The sequence below is a fragment of the Lissotriton vulgaris genome, chromosome 5, assembly GCF_964263255.1.
Source record: "Lissotriton vulgaris chromosome 5, aLisVul1.2, whole genome shotgun sequence".
In the NCBI taxonomy this organism is placed as follows: Eukaryota; Metazoa; Chordata; class Amphibia; order Caudata; family Salamandridae; genus Lissotriton; species Lissotriton vulgaris.
The window spans coordinates 997,247,704-997,269,206 of NC_141693.1; the positions used below are offsets into that span (position 1 = coordinate 997,247,704).

Consider the following 21,503-nt stretch of genomic DNA (forward strand, 5'->3'; position numbering starts at 1 on the left):
TCAAACTTATCATCCTGGCCATGGGGGTGTCCCGCCTGGATTACGGCAACGCCCTGTATGCCGGCATCCCTGCATATAGCTTGCGGCGCCTACAGCAGATACAAAACCAGGCGGCCCGCCTGGCCTTCAAACTTCCAAAATTTCACCACTCTACCCCTCTTCTGAAATCTTTACACTGGCTCCCCGTGCGAGCCAGAATCCAATTCAAGCTCGCCTCCATCACCTTCCTGGCCCGACTTGGCCTGGCACCAGCGTCCATCTCCTCCGAGATCGTTCCATACGTTCCCACCAGGGAACTACGCTCGTCCTCCCAGTCCCTCCTCACCATCCCACGCTACCGGAGAAAGAAGTGGGGAGGCTCTAAATTTGCCACCCTTGCCCCGACCCTCTGGAACTCCCTTCCCCTTGAACTTCGTACCATCACTCTGTACCCACAATTCCGTAAACACCTCAAGACCTATTTGTTCACGAAGTCTTTTGAATAATACTCCTTTAGCTCTCCCAGCCTTTTAGCTCCGGATCCTGTTAGCTGTAGCGCCAAGAAACCGCTGGAATACGTGCGCTCTACAAGTAATTTTAAACTCAAACTCAAACTCAAACTCAAACTCCGCTGTCTTCCTCTTTCGATTGGTCGTGAGCTTGACCAACGGCTAACTTTGCTTTCATCACATCAATGTGACATCACTGGAACGCACGTTTTACCCTGAAACGCAGCGTTACACGCAGCCATTTTATCTCATCCAAAACCTTTGGCATGCATGTGTAAAGTCTTGCTTCACCGACGTGCCTCCATTTTGTTTCTTATCAGCTGTTTCCTCACACGAATTCCGGATTGCTTCGTCATACTGGATTGATTTGTTTTTCCCGGAGTTGTTTACCGATTTCAGGTACTGTACTTCGCTACAGCGCTAAGCTACTCTGGAGCTGCTTCACATTATTTGACTTCTTTTCGAATTTGTTTACAAAGTTGACTTTGAACTAAACTTCGTTTGTGCATTTTAAGACTTGGATTACACGCATCTGCACATCCACACCTGTCTCCTCAAGTTGGTGCAAATCTTATATCGACATCTTCTCACCTGGTCTACATTTGTCATCTTTATTTCTACGGTGAGTTGCACACTTTGTTTTTATTTGTGCAGATTATTATATTTTTATTAGCACGTATTTACACTGTGATTTGCACACCTTTGTTTTGTGTTAGTGCAGATACTTTCACATTGTTTAAATTCTACAATATATATTGTTTTATTTTCTTAGGAAATGAATACTAATGTTGTCACTCCTCCTATGTTTTTATCTCTTCCGGGTACTCCTGTTATTGATTGGGAAGATTGGGTTGAGATGTTAGAAAACTACATTGTGGCTCTGGATGGGAAAAGATTTCATCCTGAGAGGAAGAAAGCATTATTACTTAGCACCTTGGGCAATGAGGGCCAACGTATCTTCAAGTATTTACCTGTAGCTATGGGTCCAAATGGTCAACCCATGGATGATGTTTTTAAATAAGCCCTTAGAAGGCTTGAGACAAGATTTGCCAAAGAATTTAATTTGGTTATGGCAAGATATAGATTCTATACACAACCACAAGCTGAACACGAAACCATAGATGAGTTTGTCTCTAGGTTGCGTGAATTATCTATTAAGTGTCGTTTTGGTGTTATGACTGACGAACTTATTCGTGACCAGCTCATTGTTCAATGTCGCCATAGGAAAATCCAAGAGAGACTTTGGGCGGCTAAAGACCCTTCGTTAAAAGATGCCATAGATATGGCCAAAGTGATAGAAGAATCGCGGAAATGCATTAAAGAACTTGAGCGGCGTGATAGAAGTTCGTCAAGTTCTTCTTCGCAGATTGGTAATGTTGATTTTTCCTCTTCAGAGGATAATTCTGATGTAAATGTGGTTTCTAAACATATACACAAAGCTAATTCCACTGTGAATTTTTTCGTCTAAACCTAAGGGGAAAGAGTGTTTCATTTGGGGTAGTCAGTTTCATTTGGGGGATTTCAAAAAGTGTTATGCAATTGAACAAGTTTGTAGGAAATGTGGGAAAAAAGGGCATTATTCAAGGATGTGCAAGCAAACTGATAATGCTGACAAGAGTAAATCCAAGGTCAATGTTTTACATTCTCCTGACAATTCTCAATCTTCCAATAGAGTATTAGTTATAAAACATGAGAATTATAATCTGGTTGGTGATGTTTGTGACATTAATACTCGGAGAGTCACACGTCCCTCTATGGAATTCACTGTCTGCGGGCAAAAAGTGTTTTTGATGGTGGATTCAGGTTCTCTTTATACTATCATCCCAGAGTCCTTATTCACCACACTTTGGAAAGGTGTGCTTCTGTCCGAAAAGGACATCAGTCCAGTGGGGTATCAGGGTCAGGTTATTGATATTCTTGGCTACATGTTAGGAGTTATTACCTTTGGCTCCAGGAGTGTAGAAGGTAAAGTGTATGTTGCCAAAGATGGTCCACCAATTCTGGGTTGGATGCACCAATTTGATTTCCACATTGTAATCAATCCGAGGTCTCCCAATTGTGTTATGGTTGTGGATGATGACATGTCAATTGGTGATGTTTTGAATGATGCTAGTGGTGTGTTTGCAGATAAATTGGGTTGTGTCAAGAATTACGTCCACAAAATTGTCTTGAAACCCGATGCTACACCAGTACAGCATAAACTTAGGAAAGTGCCTTTGTCAGTTAGGCAAGGTTTGAAAGACTTGCTTCGTGATCTACTTGACAATAAGGTGATAGAACCTGTCGAGGTTTCCCCTTGGATTTCTCCGGTGGTTTTGACGCTCAAATCGGATGGCCACCTTAGGTTTTGCATAGATTTGAGATCACTCAATAGAGATATAATTGTTGACACCTTCCCTCTGCCCAATATTAGTGAGCTTTTGCAGTTAGTGGGTGGTGGTAGGTACTTTTCTAAAATTGAACTCAGAAGCGCCTACCACCAGATCAGGCTACATCCTGAATCTAAACCACTTACCGCGTTTATTACAACTGAAGGCACATTTCAATTTACTCGCATGCCGTTTGGCTTGGCCTCGGCTGCGAGTGTATTTCAGCGCATGATGTCTAACATGTTTGAGGGGTTGGTGGTTGTCGTGTATTTTCAAGACGCCATTTTGGTCTCAGGGAAGTCTGTAAGGGAACACAACACCATTTTACGACAAGTTTTGTGCAGATTGGAAAACACTGGTTTGACTGTCAACAAAAGCAAGTGCACCTTCCTGGCGGAGGAAATTGAATATTTGGGGTACACCATTTCTAGTGGTGGAGTTTCTCCAAAGAAAAACGTATTGATGGCGATTGAGAATGCTCCGCGGCCTACAGATAAGGATCAACTTAGGTCCTTTTTAGGACTTGTTGAATATTATTCTAAATTTGTTCCTAGGTTTGCGGATATTTCGGAACCTTTAAGGGTTTTGTTGCGGAAGGGTGCTAGATTTACGTGGGAGCAGCAACAAGCTGATTCTTTTTGTCACATCAAAAATGAGATTTGTAATGCAGGGATTCTATCTCCTTTTATTCCCTCGTGTAAATCGCTCATAACTGTGGATGCCAGTCTTACTGGCGTTGGAGTGGTTTTTTCTCAGTTACAGGCAGGCACCGAGAAAACTATTGCTTTTGCGTCTAGGACGTTAACTCTGGCTGAAAGAAACTATTCAGTGATTGAGCGTGAGGCTCTTGCTGCAGCATGGGGTGTGGAACACTTCAGGGTATATTTGTGGGGTGTGAAATTTGTCATACACACTGACCTCAAACCTTTGGTGAAAATGTTGTCAGCTGGGGGTGCAGGGAAGGGTTCTGCACGTTTAGCCAGATTCGCAGCCAGGTTACAAGAGTTTCTTTACGAGGTGGTTTTTATTCATGGATGGCGTAACGTTCAAGCGGATTGCTTGTCCCGTTTACCTCTTGATTGGGAGTGTGTTGATGAAAATTTGTTGCAGGATTTGCATAATGAGGAAGCTGTTGCTTCTGTTGGTGATGTTTGTGGGGGTTCGTTGGGGGTTTTCTCCAAGGCCCAGTGGGTGTCAGAAATGGAGAATGATTCCACTTTGCAGGGTCTCATCGTTTTGATAAAGAATGGGGCTCCACGTGAAAGTTCAGTCCCGGTCTCTATCAGGCCTTTTTGGAAAATTCTGGATGAATTATCTTTGTCTTGTTCAAATGTCATCATGAGGGGTGATCGTTTTGTGCCTCCTTCTGGTCTCAGGTTACACATTTTCAGTCTTACACATGAGTGCCATTTGGGCCAAGGTTTGACCACTAGAAGGATCAAACAAGAGTTTTGGTGGCCAGGCTTGGACGAGCAGGTTAAACGTTGGGTACAAGCTTGTGGTGCTTGCAAAGACAGTGAGAAGAGGCTGAAAATTGGCAGTCAAAGTGTTATGGGTCAGATCAGTGATTCAGGCAAACCTTTGTGCAATAAATTGTCTGGACTTCATTGGTCCTTTTTCTGATTTGGGTGAAGATATGCGTTTTGCCATGGTAGTTGTGGATGTTCATTCTAGGTGGTTGTGTGTGGAAATCATGAGAGACATCACTACAAGGTCTACAATTTCTGTTCTTGAAGATCTTTTTATGCAGGAAGGGGTTCCTCAAATGATTTTGACGGATAACGGCACTCAATTAACATCTAATGAGACGAAGTGTTTTTTGTTTACAAATGGGGTGTTAAGCATTCATGTCCGTCTTTGTATAATCCCATGGGAAATGGTATTGTTGAAAGGACTAACAGAATGGTTAAAGGCACCATTCAATTGGCTTTGGCTAATGATTTATCTCCTAAAAAATTGTGCATGATATGGTGTGGGCGTATCGGACTACTGTACATTGTGTCACGGCTAAGTCTCCGTTTCAGGTCATGAGGGGACGTGTTCCTGGTTCTCTCTTAGTTCCTGCTTGGCTTAAGATTTGGATTTCTTCTGAGGGTGAGAGTGCTCCTGTTGTCGTAGGGGATAAAATTGAAGTTGGAGACTGAGTTAAAGTGTAGTCCGGTAGGGTCAGAGCTGGTTTGACTAAATTCAGAGGTCCTTTTCGAGTGGTCAATGTAGGTAAGTTTTTTGTTATCTTGGATGGTGGTGAGAGGTGGAATTTAAGGAGAGTGGCTTTGTATCAAAAGGGTGGTTCCATCAAACAAGTGTTTGAGGATGATGGTTGTTATGGAGTTTTGTTGGAGGCTGGTTGTTCTTCAGATTCTGCTGTTGGGCCGTTCGCTGATCAGGGTTTGGATGTTGGTGCAGGGTGTGGTGGCAGTCTTGATCTTCAACAGGATTCTGATCGTAGAGTGCGTAGACCTCCTAGGTATCTCAATGACTATGTTGTTTATTAATTTTTGTGTTTTGTTTTTGTTTGGTTTCTTTTTCTATTAGGCAAGAAGATGTGTTATGATGTGTGCCTCGTGAGGGTCTCGTGTGGTCTTGTGGATGTCTGTGTGCGTTCTGTATTCTTTAGAGTGTTAGGCTGACGGCACTCAAACAGTGTCAGTTGCACTGGACTGTCGAGGTGGTCGGATGCCAGGTTGTGCTTTCCGAATAAAGCTTACCTTAAACTACGTTCGTCTCTGCTGTTTTCTGCACGAACCATCACAACAATATTCATAAAAATAATATTACTTACCAAAATAAATTCTTTTTTCCCAACGATATTTTTGCATCGCATATTTTTAGTCACTATATTTTTTCAAATGTTCCTGTCCCCTCATATTTTAAACTCGATGTTTTCTCTAGATACCCCTGAAACAGTACTTTGAACTGTAATCTAACTCCTCGAACATAAATACCTATCCATATCCATTCAAGTCTTTTGTCGAATTCAAATATTTTGCAAACATTCTTCAGGGTTTCTCTTAACTCTGGCAGCAAAGTCCTGGATTCTGCAACAATGTATCTTGGATGGTAATAAGGACACTCTGGACCACAAGGAACTAATACAATGTGACTTCATAAAGGCTGCCATTGCGTCTACAGCTCGTGAAAGTCCTGTGGCTTCACTGGACAGGTACAAATCTCACCTGTAAGGTGAGGGCACCCCCCATAACCCATTCCGTAACTGCCTTGCTGCTTCTAGGTGTTTTATTTGTTTGCAGCTGGCCAGCCTCTCTGGCCCCTTTTGAGGTAAACAGTGTGGGGCCCCACACCACAGGGACTCTGACGGCCTTTGTTACGCCACTAGGCCCAGCAAGATTCTAATTACCAAGACCCACTCCTAGCTGAAATCAGGAGTGGAATAACTGATTGCAAAAGGAAATGTATGCTAGTCCTGGAGTCCTCAGCTGAATGTGGGACAGTCTGATTCTAGCCCTCTCACCACAGAACACCCATACAGCACAGGAGAATCTTAATTCACTAACTAGACCTGGGGGAGTTGCAATAGAGTGTCTCTCGCTCAGCGCCAGTCAAGAGCCAACTATCACTGGTTCAAACATACAAACCATGATGTAACCACAATCTTCTTTAGAACCAGGGCCGGCGCTAGGCATGGAAAGCGTGGGCAGCTGCCCAGGGCCTCGCACTCAGCCCACTAGCATGGGGTCCCGCACTGTTGGTGTGTCCTGTCGGTTCCCTGGCGATCCATTTCAAAGAATGGTGTCACCTTTCTTTTAAATGGAGGCCCCCCTTGGCCTCTCAGGGATGGTATCTGGATACATAAGGGAGAGAGACGCTCCCTTCAATTGAAAGGAGACCCATTCACAGACACTGTGCGAGGCCCATTGTCCATCATTTTGGCGCACCCATAGTTTTAACTTTTAGCCCACAAGCAATTCTCACACCTATCGGACTGAAGGTGTGAGAAATGCTTGTGGGCTCAAAGTTAAAACTGTGGGGGCGACAAAATGCTGGACAATAGGCCTCCCACAGTGTCTGTGAATGGTCTCCTTGCAAGGGGCCACTTATCTACATTAGAGGGGCCTCGCACATTCCCTTGTAGCCCAGGGCCTCGCAAATCCTAGAACCGGCCCTGTTTAGAACACTACATTCCATTCTTCCTTAACAAAACAAAATATGTGATCCTTGTTCGTGATGACCATATCCAGTGGAGGGTTCACCACTGGGAGAGTCATCTTTACTGCCAACATATTGGAGAGCGCGGAGGAGAACGCTCAAGAGCCCACCTTTTTCATGCTCCCCCCTTGAGCAGAGGGCCCCATGGAGAACTGTTGTCACTCAGATCATGTAAGATTGCCAACTACCCACCATGCTTCAAATATGTGGAAAGTATATGCAACCTTTCCACTTTAATCAGGTTTGTGCAGAATGTTGATACCCAGGTAGAGGTGAGTGGCCATTAAAAGAATACTTTTAAGAGGGTGATGAGCACAGCACCTCACCTCTCCATCCCAATTCCCCTGTCATATCCCTTCTCTTTCCAACCCAGTGCATATTGGTGATCATAACGGCTGCACATATTTGCCATCATCGATTGTCATTGGGTGGCACAGTGCCTTGTAAGTGATGGAATTATGGTTTTACTACAAGAAATGTTTTTACAGTAATTGCATAACAGTGGGTAATTGTAAAGATGCTTACATATCATAGAACAATATTCAGCTACTTTTCTATATTCATACACTTGTGTTTATGGTCTGGGTATGGAAGAATATTTCAAAAAGATTACAGTGCATTTAGCCCACGAAAAGCTTGGATGGAGTTTGCAGGTCTTGGCCCTATGCATACACAGTTAGTGGCGGAACAGAGGAGTTCCCTGCTGCTCACACCCGAAGAAAATGTTCCTTTCCTCCCCTTTCTAGGATTACTCAAAGGTAGCCGCTCTGTGGGCAGGCGCTCCCAATAAAAGGCACGGCCAGCCTCTCTGCAGGCGCCCCTGGCAGTCACCGGCAGCTCTGCACCGAGGTAGGACTGGAGTGCGGCAGCAGCGTTAAGCCTGCAGGAGGATCGGCCGCGAGCCAGCCGGCGAGGGGAGCGCGCGCGTGCCAGTGAGAAAGGAGAGAGTGTGGAAGGAAGCTTGCACTGAGCGCCTCGCTCGCCCAAATCGCTTTCTGGTGAGCTATCATTTTACATAAAACATTCCCCAAACGCGGCATGCTACTTCTTGCTTAATACCAAGTATTCCGTTTTGAATCAAAGGACCAAGGGAACCTGTTTCCATGACAACGTTGTTCTATGTAACTTATGTAGAAAAAATACCCGCATTGCAAACCTTAGCTGAAAGTGGAATGAATGGAGTGGAGCTTTCTGTTCACTTTCCCAAGTTCTTTAGCTTGTAAACTTTTTTTTGCATGCTACTTTTGAGCTAAACTTTTACAATAAACAAATGGTAGTTTCAGTTCGAAATGGAAATATGTTGCCAGGCACTGTTATTCCAGACTGAAAGTAAGTCATGTTTGACAGTCTTCAACAGTTCTGCCTGTGTGTTGTGTGATTATAATGCACAAATACCCTGTATATGCTTCCAGGAATTTTTCCAGTGCATAATTACCGAGCCCATAATTCGCACCTTGAAGCACAATATCTCCTTCACAGCACACTTCTGGGAGCAGTGTGCACCAGAAAGGGTCATGTACCCGTAGTAAAATCTCCATAAAAAACTGAAATACACGGACCGGCGTCTCCAGTGTGAACTTTTTGCTGTGTCGCTGAGGGCCGGCAGTGAAGTGAGCTGACTAGCATTTTCTAGAGACATAATTTGTATTGCGCTGTGAAGGATAATTGAGAGTTACTGCTAATTACCTATAAGATAATTGACTCTTCTGACGCTCTGCCAACCGTTTTAAACCCAAGTAATTATGTGTAACCTGGCTCTGACCTTGGCAAACAGAATTTTCACAAGTCTGTACATTTGCTGCTATTTTTTTGGCTACCATTTTTTAAATGTGTATATATGCTTTACATACATATATATGTATTGCTGCTAAGGACAACATGAGGGTCAAGATGCATGTGACACATTCCAGCACAATACGGATGCACTGGTTGCTATGAACAAAGCGAAGATTGTGGGCACTTTTCCTAAAAACGCCTGGTTAAGAGAGTGAGCTGGATACCTGTGGATAGAAATGACTTGTTTCACCAATATTCACATACCTAAATCCAGCCAATCAGCGTCAACCCAGATTGGGTAATAACATATGCGCCCTGGTTCTACTGGGTAAAAATCTGCATTTTCATCTAAAATTGACCACTAACTTATAGCAGGTGGTAAATTGGAGCAAAGAATCACCACAATAGGGGACGTGTGGTCAGGGTTCAAGTACGTTTTATAGGGCAGGGGTGGCTTGAGAGAGGCAGGAGAGCCATACAGTCTCTCCAATGCCATGAGAGGGGCCCTGCAAGGGGGTGGGGCGGGCATGCTGTGCTTGTACCCACAGCCCTACTTGATTAGTACACAATTTTACTACCAGCTTTTATGCCCTGTAAAATCAGGTTTGGTGTTCTACTCTACAAAGATCCATCTGTGGTAACACTGGGGTGAAACAACCTTTACAACACAACTTTTACAACGCACTACCATTACAACAAAACTTTTACAACGCAACATCCATTACATCGCATGCCATTACAACGCATTACACTACAACGCATACCACTACAACGCATGTCATTACAGCGCAGCCATTACAACGCATACCATTACAACGCATACCATCAAAGCTCATAGTACCCTTACACCATCCAATACTTACCCTACTGTTGCACCCCCTGGAGTTAGAATAGTAATTTTTACCCCTACACTATCCAACACTTACTCTACTGTTGCACCCCCTGGAGTTAGATTAGTAATTTTTACCCCTACACTATCCAACACTTACCCTACTAATGCACCCCCCTGGATTTAGAATAGTAATTTTTACCCCTACACGATCCAATACTTACCATACATGCAATGTAATGGTATGCGTTGTAATGGTATGCGTTGTAAAGGTAGTATGCGTTGTAATTGAATGCGTTGTAATGGAATGCGTTGTAAAGGTAGTTTTTAAAAATTCGTTGTAATGGAATGCGTTGTAATGGATGTTGCATTGTAAAAAATGATTTGTAAAGGTATGCGTTGTAAAAGTATGCGTTGTAACGTCATACATCCAACACTGGGCCATATGTGTTCTTTCAAAGTCGCATACCACCAGGAGATACCGCTCTGCGTGACTCAGGACCGTTGATGCTAAAGTACTTGTATAGACAGGTAGCACACTAATTCAGGGTAATACTCGGATGGAAGAGTATGTGCATGTGTCATGTGGACAATGAGAGTAGTGTTTCAATGTCGTGCATAAGGACTAGTTTTTTTTGTCACTGCACCTTGACTTGTAGCGAAGCAGTAGAAGTGAGAGCGATGACACCTTCTCTGATTGATGCTTTGGTACGAAGAGAGAATGTGTGTGAATACAGTGTGACCTATGTGGGAAGTGTTTGGGTGTTTTATAGCAGAGGCTGATCATATGTTGCTGCTATGACTTGGAAGCTGCACATTTGCATGGATTGCAGCAAAGAATTGTCAGAGATTTCATGGCATGGGTTGTACCTGCCATTCATAGGGTGATTAATTTCAGTTTCAGAAGACTGAGACACAGAGTTTTATGTAGTCCAACTATTCTAGTGGTGGCTAGTGGTACTGTCCACTCATTATGGAATCATCTTGGGAGAAGCCAAACCATCCCTACATTCCTGAATAGCACTTGGTCTTGGGTGGTCCTTGTATATGTTGGCGGATCATTCTTTTATTGTGTGACCAGCACAGAGAATGATGTTAAATCCATGCTCTTCTTTTTATAAAGAGGGAAAGCCAGCTTTGATTTCAACCTAGAGCAGAGCTTTCACTTCTGTTCATATATTAGTTTTTTTTTCAATAAAGCAGGATCCTGCCATAGACCAACCTCTGGGTGATGAACAGAGTCTTGAGGATCAGTCATCTGAACATAGAAAGCCTGTAGAGCTCTTTCATGGCAAGGGAGATGTGGATTCACAGATGGACATGTATAAGTTGACTTGCTGCCACTTCTCTCATTCGCTGCAGTGGCTGGAGAAGAAAATGAGTGGTATGCATATAAGGTCAATTTATAGTGTAAATATAAAACAGAGGTTAACCTGGAGCTCTTGTGGAAAACTTAAATATGGCAAGATTTGTTGTAGAGCGCTCATGGTGCAGAAATGAATTGGTCCACTGGATGCACCAGCCAAAGGCCGGCGTCCATGATCACTGTCAGGGTTCTCATTTATGTTGATTTTGCTGGTGGTGAACTGAGCTCCTGGGGCAAGGTGATCATGGGATAGCCTGAGTTCATCAGTGTAGTTGTAGCATTTTAGATTGAAAGGTTGATGTGATCTGATAGTGGACTAAATTCTGCATTGAAAAGGAGTGATGAGATGAGAGGCCATCTATGTCTTCAATATCTCACAGATTTCGATTGGCCTGGGACTGAACACTGTCCCCCTTTAAGAGTTTGGGGCCCCTGGAAGTTTGGGGGTCCCCCTGCACCACAGGAGCAGTAGGGGCCTGCGTTACTCCCCTGGTCGATCCATATGCTATGCAACATCGATTCTGAGAGGTGGAGATGTGAATGGGGCACAGAGGATGATACATGATCTATTAGAAAGGTGAGAGGACATCCACCCAGGAATACTTTCCTTGATGGCAAGTTGATCTAGTCTTACTAGAAGGGAATTCCAGTGGACTTCATTTAAAGCCAAAGACTGTACCAGAAATAGAAGAGCAGCAACTCTATTCCTGTTCGTAATGACCTCCAGGTCAACCCAGATAAAAATCAGAGCAGTTTCAGTGATTCTTCAAGTGCAAACCTAGTCTATTGGTTTGAAAGGAGGTATTTTTTTTCCAGGAAGTCATACAAGTTGGAAAGTCAATTCACCCTCTCAACACATTTTCCTGAGAATGGGTCATTAGAGATTGGTTTATAATTGGCATTATCAGCTGGATATGGATAATTACTCCAGATGGGACACTATATGTAGGATAATTCCAAGGTATGACGCAACATTGCCTGATGACATTGGGCTTTTGATGATGGTCATAGGTAGAGTTGTAGTAACCATTGAGATTATTGTGTTCTTGAAGGTTTGTCGCAGATCGAGGTCTAAAGGAGAGTCTGGAGGTCCATTAATGGTGCTCACATCGGATGATTTTCATACCAAGAGTTGCTTGTAGGAGGCCAGCAGTGTCGGGGGGGGGGGGGTCAGTGTACTCTTCTTAATTTTAGTCTTTTATGGGATGGATGCTAGGTGTCTGGTTTCAAGTGTAGTGGCTTAGTGGCTTTGATTTGTGTTGAGGACTTCGTTGAGGATTCTAAGAAATCATTGGGAAGCCTTTTGGGATTAGAGATCTAGTTCGAATAATGTAGTGCTTTTTCCTTTCTGGTTCTAGATTCATTGTTTCAGTGATTCGTTGGAGATGAGGTTTTCATGCTGATTGTTGCATGTGTTCATTGGCCTTGAAGTGCAGTGATTTCTGTTTTTATCTTCTATATCTCAAAGGTCTTATATGGGCAAACTGATATATGGGCATCTGGTATGGGCAAACTGATGTCCTGAAAGAGAACAACCCTTAAGAGAGCAACGTTTGGTGCTGATGCACTTCTGTTGTTTGGTTGGGGGGCGTGAAATATTTGAGATATGTAGGTCGAGTAAAGAGAGGCTTAGTCTGACCAAATCGCTGTATGTAGATGAGACCAATGTTTTAGTGCTTGTTCTTGTTGGGATGTTGGTAGGCAAGGTATGATGATAGTTAACACAGATGATAGGTAGATTTCCTGTGATGGATCCTGGTGAGGCGAAGATTGAACTTACAGTGGGGCCGGTTGTTTGTGTGGGTCCAGTGAAGAGTTGAATTAAATTAAGAGTCTTACCTTGCTGACAAAGTCTAAAATGGCTGGGATTACTTAGGTTCCTGTCTGCAAGGGAACTAGTATAACAGCTAGGGCTGAATTGTTCCTATACGAGCAAGATCAAAACTGATTTGGATGTGGCTATCTTCTGACTAGAGTCACACAGAAGGTGAAAAAGGATGGACTCGAATGTGGCAGATTGTCATTGGCAGCGGATAATTAAAGCATGCCTTACATCACTTTGTTGTTTGTTGCATTCTTCCAGGTACAGTCACATCTTCCCCTAACTGGTAGAATATTTCTCTTGACCTGTTTTATAGGCAAGGGAAAACAATCCAGTAAGAGGAAGAAGTATGCATATGTCAGTTCATGCCACTTTTAACAGTCATGTCATTGTACATTCCATGCGTATGTCATTTGACTAAGGTGGCTGGTTCTACAATATTTGAATATTGTGGCAAACACTACATCATTATGCTATGAAGAAGCATGACGGGCCAGTGTTAGAAAGCAATCAAATTTGACGGGAAATACAAAAACTGATATATTCTCCTAACCATCACCAGGCATAACAATATGTCTATTTTGCCTTAGGACTAAACAACTGGTGTGCCCAATCCTATGCATCCCCACGATGGGCCATTTGATGTGAACTCAGTATATGTGAACGTAGGGTTACCATGCCCATCTGTCTCTGCATACAGGATCAATAAGTCATATTCCAGTGCAGCTGGGGCACACAGGATTGTGGAGGATGCAGGTGTGTCTGCTGATAATGAAAGAGGACATATTGCAATGGGTACTCACAATGTGCTTGCTATATCCCCATGTGAGAGAAGCAAGAGGTTGGAAGTGAGCATCAGATGAGTGACTTGGGACGGGGGTAGACATGGTGCTGGCAGCTTACTGAACACAGTAGGTTGTACATAACATTGGAGTAACCAAAAGAGTCTTTGCATACTGGCAACAAGAAGAAAGATAAGCCGCAGGAAGGGCTAGACCAAAGGGTTGACAGCAAAGTGGAAAATGGTAGTGATAGTGGCAGGCTGACAAGACCTGCACAGCAGTGCAAAGGGCTACCTTCAATTAGGGCCCAGGTGGGTGTTACAATATTGATAGTAATATTAATAACAACAGCATCAACAATAATTATAAAAAAAATATATAGCACTTCATATTTGTTTCAATTACCTAATTCCATAGTACTTAAATGACCAACTGCGTAAGGCTGGTTTGTTGAGTTAGCCATATCAGGATTCAAAATTGTGATCTGGCGAGCACAGTGTTTGAGACTTTATCTGAGATAGCCCTTTTGGTTTAGTGCCAACAGGCCAAACTAACTTAGCACAGTTGTTTTCTATGAGTCGACAGGGGAAAGCATCTGTTAATATGTTCAACAGTGAATGGATGTTAGATCTGGGGGTCTCTAGTTGGCAATGGTATTCACCCTTGTCCAAATTGGGACCCTTACTTCTAAGTCAGGATACAGGGATTACACTCCTTAATAACCCCTGCTCACCCCGTAGGTAGCTTGGACGAGCAGACAGGCTTATCTCAGAAGCAGTGTGTTAAGCATTTGTGTATATACACAGTAATACAGTGATAACATTACAGATGGACACAACACAGGTTTTATAAAAATAAGTATTCTTTATATAGACTTAAACACAAGACCACAAACAACAAAAATCCACAATACTACACTTAAGATTACTTAAAAGATGATTAAAGTCTCTTAATTCAAGTTGATGGTAAATGCGACAATGTTCTCAACAAAGTACCTGAATACGTAACACAAAGTAAACAAAAGGCTTGCAAAAGGTGAGATGCATCGGTTCCGTGACCCGGGGGAACGGTTGCGTCCTTCCTCGAAGCTTGCGGAGAGTAATCTCTTGGGGTCAGGGTCCAAATATTTATACCCCCAAATCCTTTGTTCTCTGAAGGCAGAGAGGCCTCTGCCTAGTCCAAACCAGATCCTGAGCAGTTTGTTTACATGACTCTCTTCTTCCTTTCACTGTGCATGGCAGAGACATCAGCTGCCCCACAGGAGGTGGAGCCAGCACAGGGGAGGGAAGATACAGCTCTGTAGCACTCTGTTGACATGATTCCTCCTCTCCTTCCACATTGCAGGGCAGAGACATCAGACAAGCCACAGGAGGTGGAGCCAGCATTGTAGAGGGAAGGCCCAGCCCTATTCAGGTCCCATGTGCAACTCCTCCCTCCCATCTAGATGCAGATATCTCTATTCTCCACTGGGCTGCCCCTGTCTGTCTCCTAGAATCCCCCAGCCCTGTCACTCACAAACCCAGACAAGGAATACACAGCCCAGCAGAGGCAGGCGGAAATGGTTAGGCAAGCAAATACCTACTTTCTAAAAGTGGTATTTGCAAACACAGAATATTAAAATAAACTACTAAAAGATGTACTTTATTATTCTGAGTTCAGGTATACTCAATTCGAATTTCTACAGTGTTCCCTGAGTCAGTTAGGATTATAAGAATGTAATAATCTAACTGCCCATTCTGGCCTATTAGAACAGGTAGCCTTCAATAGTGAAACATGAAAATGGCTGTAATTCACTATTAGAACATGCTACACACATCGGAGCATGCCCTACCTAATACTTACAATGCACCCTGCACTTGGGCCTACCATAGGGGTGTCTAATTATGAAGCAAATGGAAGGTTTAGGGACTGGCAAGTGGGTGCACTTGGCCAAGTCGACATGGCAGTGCTAGACTGCACACAGGCCTTGCAATGGCAGGCCTGAGACACACTTAACAAGCTGCTTCTGTGGGTGGCACAACCAGTGCTGCAAGCCCACCAGCAGCATTTGATTTACAAGCCCTGGGCACACATGGTGCACTGTACTAGGGGCTGACAGATAAATCAAATAACTCAATCATGGAATAACCAATTAGTAAATCAATTTAACATAGGGAGCACTTGCACTGTGGCACTGATTAGCAGTAGCACAGTGCCCAAAGCATATATCCAGCAAAACATATCAAAACAGAGGAGGCAATCTGTCAAAAATGGAAGGGAGACTCACGCCAATGATGCTAGGTCTAACAATGGCTTTTGAAAATTTCTAGGGAACATAGCAGGCAATGCAAGACAGTGCACAGTTCTTGAGTGTGATATAGAAAGTTCAAACAAAAAGCCCTCTAGTGGTGAGTGTGGTGAGGGACGCACTCAATAATCACCCTGCAGATGCTATACTGCATGCTTATCAATGTGGTAGTAGCTTCAGATTAAAAGTAATGTTTCTTGGACAGTGGATGGCAAGGACAGCACACTTCCACACCTGATAAATCCACTGGTACCCTTATCACAATGGCGACCACCATCCTGCGCAGACAGCCTTTGTCGGTAACTGGCCCTTCTACTCTCGCTGAGGATGGTCCTCCAGAGTGTCAGCACCACCTATCTCATCCCTTTACAGCCTGCTGCAAATGCTGTAGTCTCTGGAAGCACTCTGCACCCGCACCCACTTCATCCATTCTATGCCTGTGCATGTAGTAGTGAACTAGAAGGCTCAAGTTACATGTTAAAACGCACACAAATACCTGTGAGGGGTCACTGGCTGGACCCTGTAGGACTGTTGAAGTATCTAGAGGTCTCTGAGCATTCCCACCACTCCATATATTCCCTGAGCAACCAGCCATGCACATATTACCCTTCTTGTCTAAGTCACACCAACACTTGTGCCAAGCTAGTTATTTCAATACAAGAATCCAGGTACTAAAGGGGGAGAGGAGCTGATGCTTTTCATAAAAACACCCACGCATGTTGGTGTGAATGCTTACAGGAACAAGAAGGTTTTGAACCATTATTTAAAATCATTGAAATTCTTGTCAAGTCCACGTAGTAGATGGAAAGAGTTTCAGAGGGAGAGAGGCTGACAGTTAAGAGCTGACCCGACCACTGGTATTATATGGACTTCATTGCAAACTCTTCCAGGGATGCTACAATGGGCTGATTTTTCTGAAAGATCTTAGTTATGTGAAGTTGCGGTCTCCATCCATGTAGATACATTGTATTCACCATGTTATTTGTAACTAGGAAATGGCGCCCAGTGTGGGACTGATGTTCTCAGATCAGGCATTTTTAATACAGGCAGCGCTGCTTAAGGTCTAACCCTTTGTAGTGTCACAAAGTATCTGGACCACACAAGCCAGGAAGGAAGGCAACTCCCTCTGTTTAATGGTCCCAAAAGAAAGATGCTACTTCTGGGGTGCAATACGTCTGAGTTGATCCCATTCATGAGAACCATGACCATGTGGACACGCCGCAATGCCGGAAATATATAAAAATTAAATCATCTATCCAGAATAAACGTTAATCTTTCTTTTATGTCCTTTTCAGCAGCTAGTGATTGAGCCCTGCCTGGCTCTTCTTTTTTACATTGCTGTTTCTTTAGATTCATTACAATTCTTTATAAACTTACTTACCAATCATTACTTTTTGGGTCTCAACTACAGACAGCGGTATCTAGGCGTTCACATGTATTGTGATGCACCAGCTGCATAATGGCTTTAGTATGGGCCAATCCAAAAAAGCTCAGCCATTAGCGACACAGTCTATTGGCTATGACAATGCTTGGTCTTCTTCTGACTTACTGCGTTTACACACCCTAACATGCCCCTTCTTCTCCCTTAAGCTGATTTGTTTGTGGCATGGTTTCTCTATGTTCCTTCTCTCTGAATCTCGTCCCACCTAGCAGCCACCCTCTGCATCTGCAGCTTTCTAATTACGCCCCTCTCACGCACTTACCTTGCTCAGTTTGAGTTACTTCTTATCATTACCATTACTAATGTGAGAGTGACATCATGAATGGCTAAAATATTACTTATCACTATTCAAGGACTATCCCAGAACCTCAGTAGTGATCTGGCCATTGCTTGAAATAAAATGTAGGGAACAACTGTAAGGAAACAGGCTATTTGCAGATTTACTCACCCACTTTTGCTTAATTGTGAATACCAGTTGCTGGTGTATTGGCTCTGAAATGCCTTAATCCTTGATTAGCAGGACTCCATGCATATGTTCTGACCCTTAAAATGCTGTATGTTTAATTAGCTTATCCCCAACTGGCATAACCCAACTTACTTTTAAGGCACTTGTATATGACACCAGGTGTACTTAGGGCCTGCAGGTTGAAGCGTCTCTTAAATGCAGCACCAGTTGCGCTCCACGAGTACAACAAGGTAAAACATGTCTCTCAGTCTGCCACTGCAGACTGGAAGGACAGTTTAAAGCTGATTACTCGACTTTGCCATTTAAGGTAATGGCACACCCAAACCTCCCTTTTTAATGTATGGAAGCCACCCCTATGGCAGGCTTAACAAGCCCTAAGGCAAGGTGCTCTATGTTTAAAGGTGGCACCTGTACTTTTACGTATTCCAACAGTAAAAAAACAGAATTATCCTTTTTACTGGGGAAAGGCTTGTAGCGCCATTGGCAAGTACAGAGTTACAGGCAGCCACCCCAGCCCTACTAACGTCTGAATGAGACTACTAAGGTTGGTACTGTTTGGTGTCAAAAGAATCCGTGTATTAAATCCAACTTAATGGTTAAATGGAATTTAATGTCACTGGTGGGCAAAGTGCACTTTAGAAGTTGCCACTTTAGTTTTCCACGGTTTTCCATGCCCGTTTACTGATGTACATGGGCCTTGTCCTGCAGACAACTTTATGGACTCTTGTGGAGATGTGCTAATGTCTCCCAGTAAAGGACACAATAGTGGCCTGCATGGGAGAGAGGTGTTACTGCCCTTCTGCAGAAAGCCACAGTGGTGTTAGCCCTAAAGGCAAGCTTAAAAGGAGAACATTCGGGAGAGGGGCTGCTCTATGGTTGATATACACAGGCAGGCACTAGGGACAGGAGAGGCAAGTTGTTAAACTGTTTTTTTCCAGGGGCATGCAGCCCCTTGGTAGCCACACCTCTGGGGGTGGGTGAGTGAGCTCTGAATGTCGAGAGAGGGGTCTATCATGTCGGAAATTGGCACAATAGTGACTCCTGAGATAGCCAGACGCCACATGTAGCGAGAAGAGGTCACAAGGAGGGAGGGAACCTGGTAGTCCATTGGCTAACAACTGCATCTTACCCTTAGGCCATTTTCTAAAGTTAAATAGGGCACCCCTGGTACCCAGAACTCAGATCTCAACCGACTTGGAAGAAGGACCAGACCAGAGGACGACTGCCCTGCTGCACCAAGGGACCAGCAAAGAGAGGCTGCACCAGTGAGGACAGCACCTGCTGCACCCGGTGGCTAGTGAAGAGAGGGACTGTTCCTGCCATGTCCTGCTCAAGCTGTTGGTGACTGGCCTCCTGTTTGCAGCATAGGGACTCAACAGATGAAGAAGCCATCTGGGGCAAGATGATAGCCCAAAGTCTTCAAGCCACCACCACAGCCGCCATGCAGCACCAAGGCCCAATGCACAGAGTTGCACCCAGGTTTGCTGAACCCTGGAGCGCTGTCAAAGAGTTTCTTGGACCCTCAGAAGGTGAGTTATTGACCCATTAAGGATTGACCTGTGACAGCAACAATGGGCGACTGGTATTCCAGTGGTAAATAGACTTCGGCCAAACTGGAGTGGTCCTCATGGGATGTCCCCCTGCAACTAGGATTCCCACACCATCTTCGTGGACCAAGGAATCCCTGCCAGAAGACCTCCATCGATCACATCCACAGCATCGTTAAAGCATCCTCAGCATACATCCTCCCTTTCATCAAGACTTGTCCATAGGAATCCATTGCCTTGAACTGCTGTAGAACTGCTTCCCTTGTGAAGTTAATTGTTCTTTAGTGACATTGCTCTGATTTATTATTGCTTGTAAAATCTATATCACCGGAACCCTCTGGTGGATCTTTTTCATTCTAGTGTCTTAGGGGCATATTATCAAGACAGGCGATAAAATTATCGCAGTTTTAGCAGCAGAATACTGCTGCTAAAACGGCGATAATGGGCTTGATAATATGATCTATGGAATTACAAATGAAGCCCATGTTAGATGCGAAGGACAACTAACATGGGCTTCAATTGGAATTCCATAAAGCATATTATCAAGCCCATTATCACCGTTTTAGCAGCAGTTTTCTGCCGCTAAAACAGCAATAATTGTATCGCCTGTCTTTATAATATGCCCCTAAATTCATTTGAAAATACAGTCTATTTTCATAAATTGGTGTCAGATTTCTTGAGTGCTGTGTTGCTTTCTACTTCAAATATTTTGGTGTTATTTAAATGCTTTACACTTGTACTTCTGTGTAAGCCTCGCTGCTCAGTGCCACAGCTACCCAGGAATGAGCTAAATATTTTACAAACGAAACCTATTGGACGTAAAGTGGTTGGTAAGTGTATTAGATGGTGAGGTTGCACAACCAAAATATACAATACACCCTCTTTTACTCACAACAATGGAGCTAGTTACACCCCTTGTTTTCACAGGCTGAATTTTATGTTGCTCGCCTGCTAAATTTACTGTGTGAATACAGTTTCTGTAGGATGTAGAGTGAGCTTACTCCCATGTGCGTTAGTAAAGGCATTGAATCACGCATGTTGCACTGAATCTACCGCTGGTAAGTGAGTGAGGCCCTTGTATTAGGCTTTAAATTCCTTCAGGCCCAAAAGTCACTGTAATGTGGTGCAGTGCATGGAGCTAAAACATCGTATTATTGTCTATGATGCCAGATTCTGCTATTGTACTATGCTTATGTGACTGATAAAATATTGGAATGTTTGTGGAAATAGTATAATGAAACCATATGGTTTTCTTCATCTTAAAGTGAAAGTGGGAGATGGCCTTATGAACTCTATTTCAGTAAATAACTATTTATTATTTTTTAGGTGCCCCTCTGAAGAGAAGTTCCACGCTTTCAGCCAAAAGAACTACCATGGCGTTGAAAGCAGCTGGCCATATCTGTGCTCTTCTTCTGGTCTTTATCTGGTGGCCACAGCCAGGTTGGCAGCAGCCTCTCTCTGGAACACCCAAAATCCAGTTACGACTGGCAGGGTCTGGAAGGAAGCCAAACGAAGGCCGCCTGGAGGTGCTCTACAACGGGGAGTGGGGGACTGTCTGTGATGACGACTTCAACATCGAAGTGGCAAGTGTTGTTTGCAAAGAGCTGGGCTTCGAGGCAGCTGTAACATGGGCTCACAGTGCCAAATATGGGCAAGGAAATGGTAAGAGAAGCTGACTACTTCTTTAACTCAAGACAAGTTATAATAACATCACAAATTATAACATTGTCCTATCTCCATAGACATTCTCCCGCTGTTTTTTATCAATGAGGGAGTTCACAAGAAAATGTATGCATTTTACCTGTGACTTAAACAAGTCCTTAATCTGTAAAAAAAAATCTCTCTCTCTCTCATTCTCTCTCTCTCTCTCTCTCTCTCTCTCTCTCTCTCTTTATATATATATATATATATATATATATATATATATATATATATTGTAGTTCACGAAGCACTCCATCCAGGTAACACATCTTTGTCAATTACTCCAACAGTCGGGTGTACTTATCAAGTTGCTTTTAAATTACATCGGCTCCAAAGCACAGATACATGGAACAGCCCAACGCGTTTCAGCGAACCAGTCGCCTTGATTATATATATATATATATATATATATATATATATATATATATATATATATATATATATATATATATAATATATATA

The 21,503-nt window shown here is 43.4% G+C and overlaps 1 protein-coding gene across 1 annotated transcript in view; it reads left to right on the forward strand.

Moving 5' to 3' along the window:
- Positions 1 to 7,861: 7,861 nt before the first annotated feature.
- The window catches only part of LOXL4 (lysyl oxidase like 4), a 201,104-nt gene continuing 187,462 nt past the window's right edge, over positions 7,862 to 21,503 (forward strand). The window contains exons 1-2 of the mRNA XM_086922608.1: positions 7,862 to 8,022; positions 20,667 to 21,002. Coding sequence (XP_086778734.1) covers positions 20,714 to 21,002 — 289 coding nt within the window. The 5' untranslated portion in view covers positions 7,862 to 8,022; positions 20,667 to 20,713. The remainder of the gene's footprint in view (positions 8,023 to 20,666; positions 21,003 to 21,503) is intronic.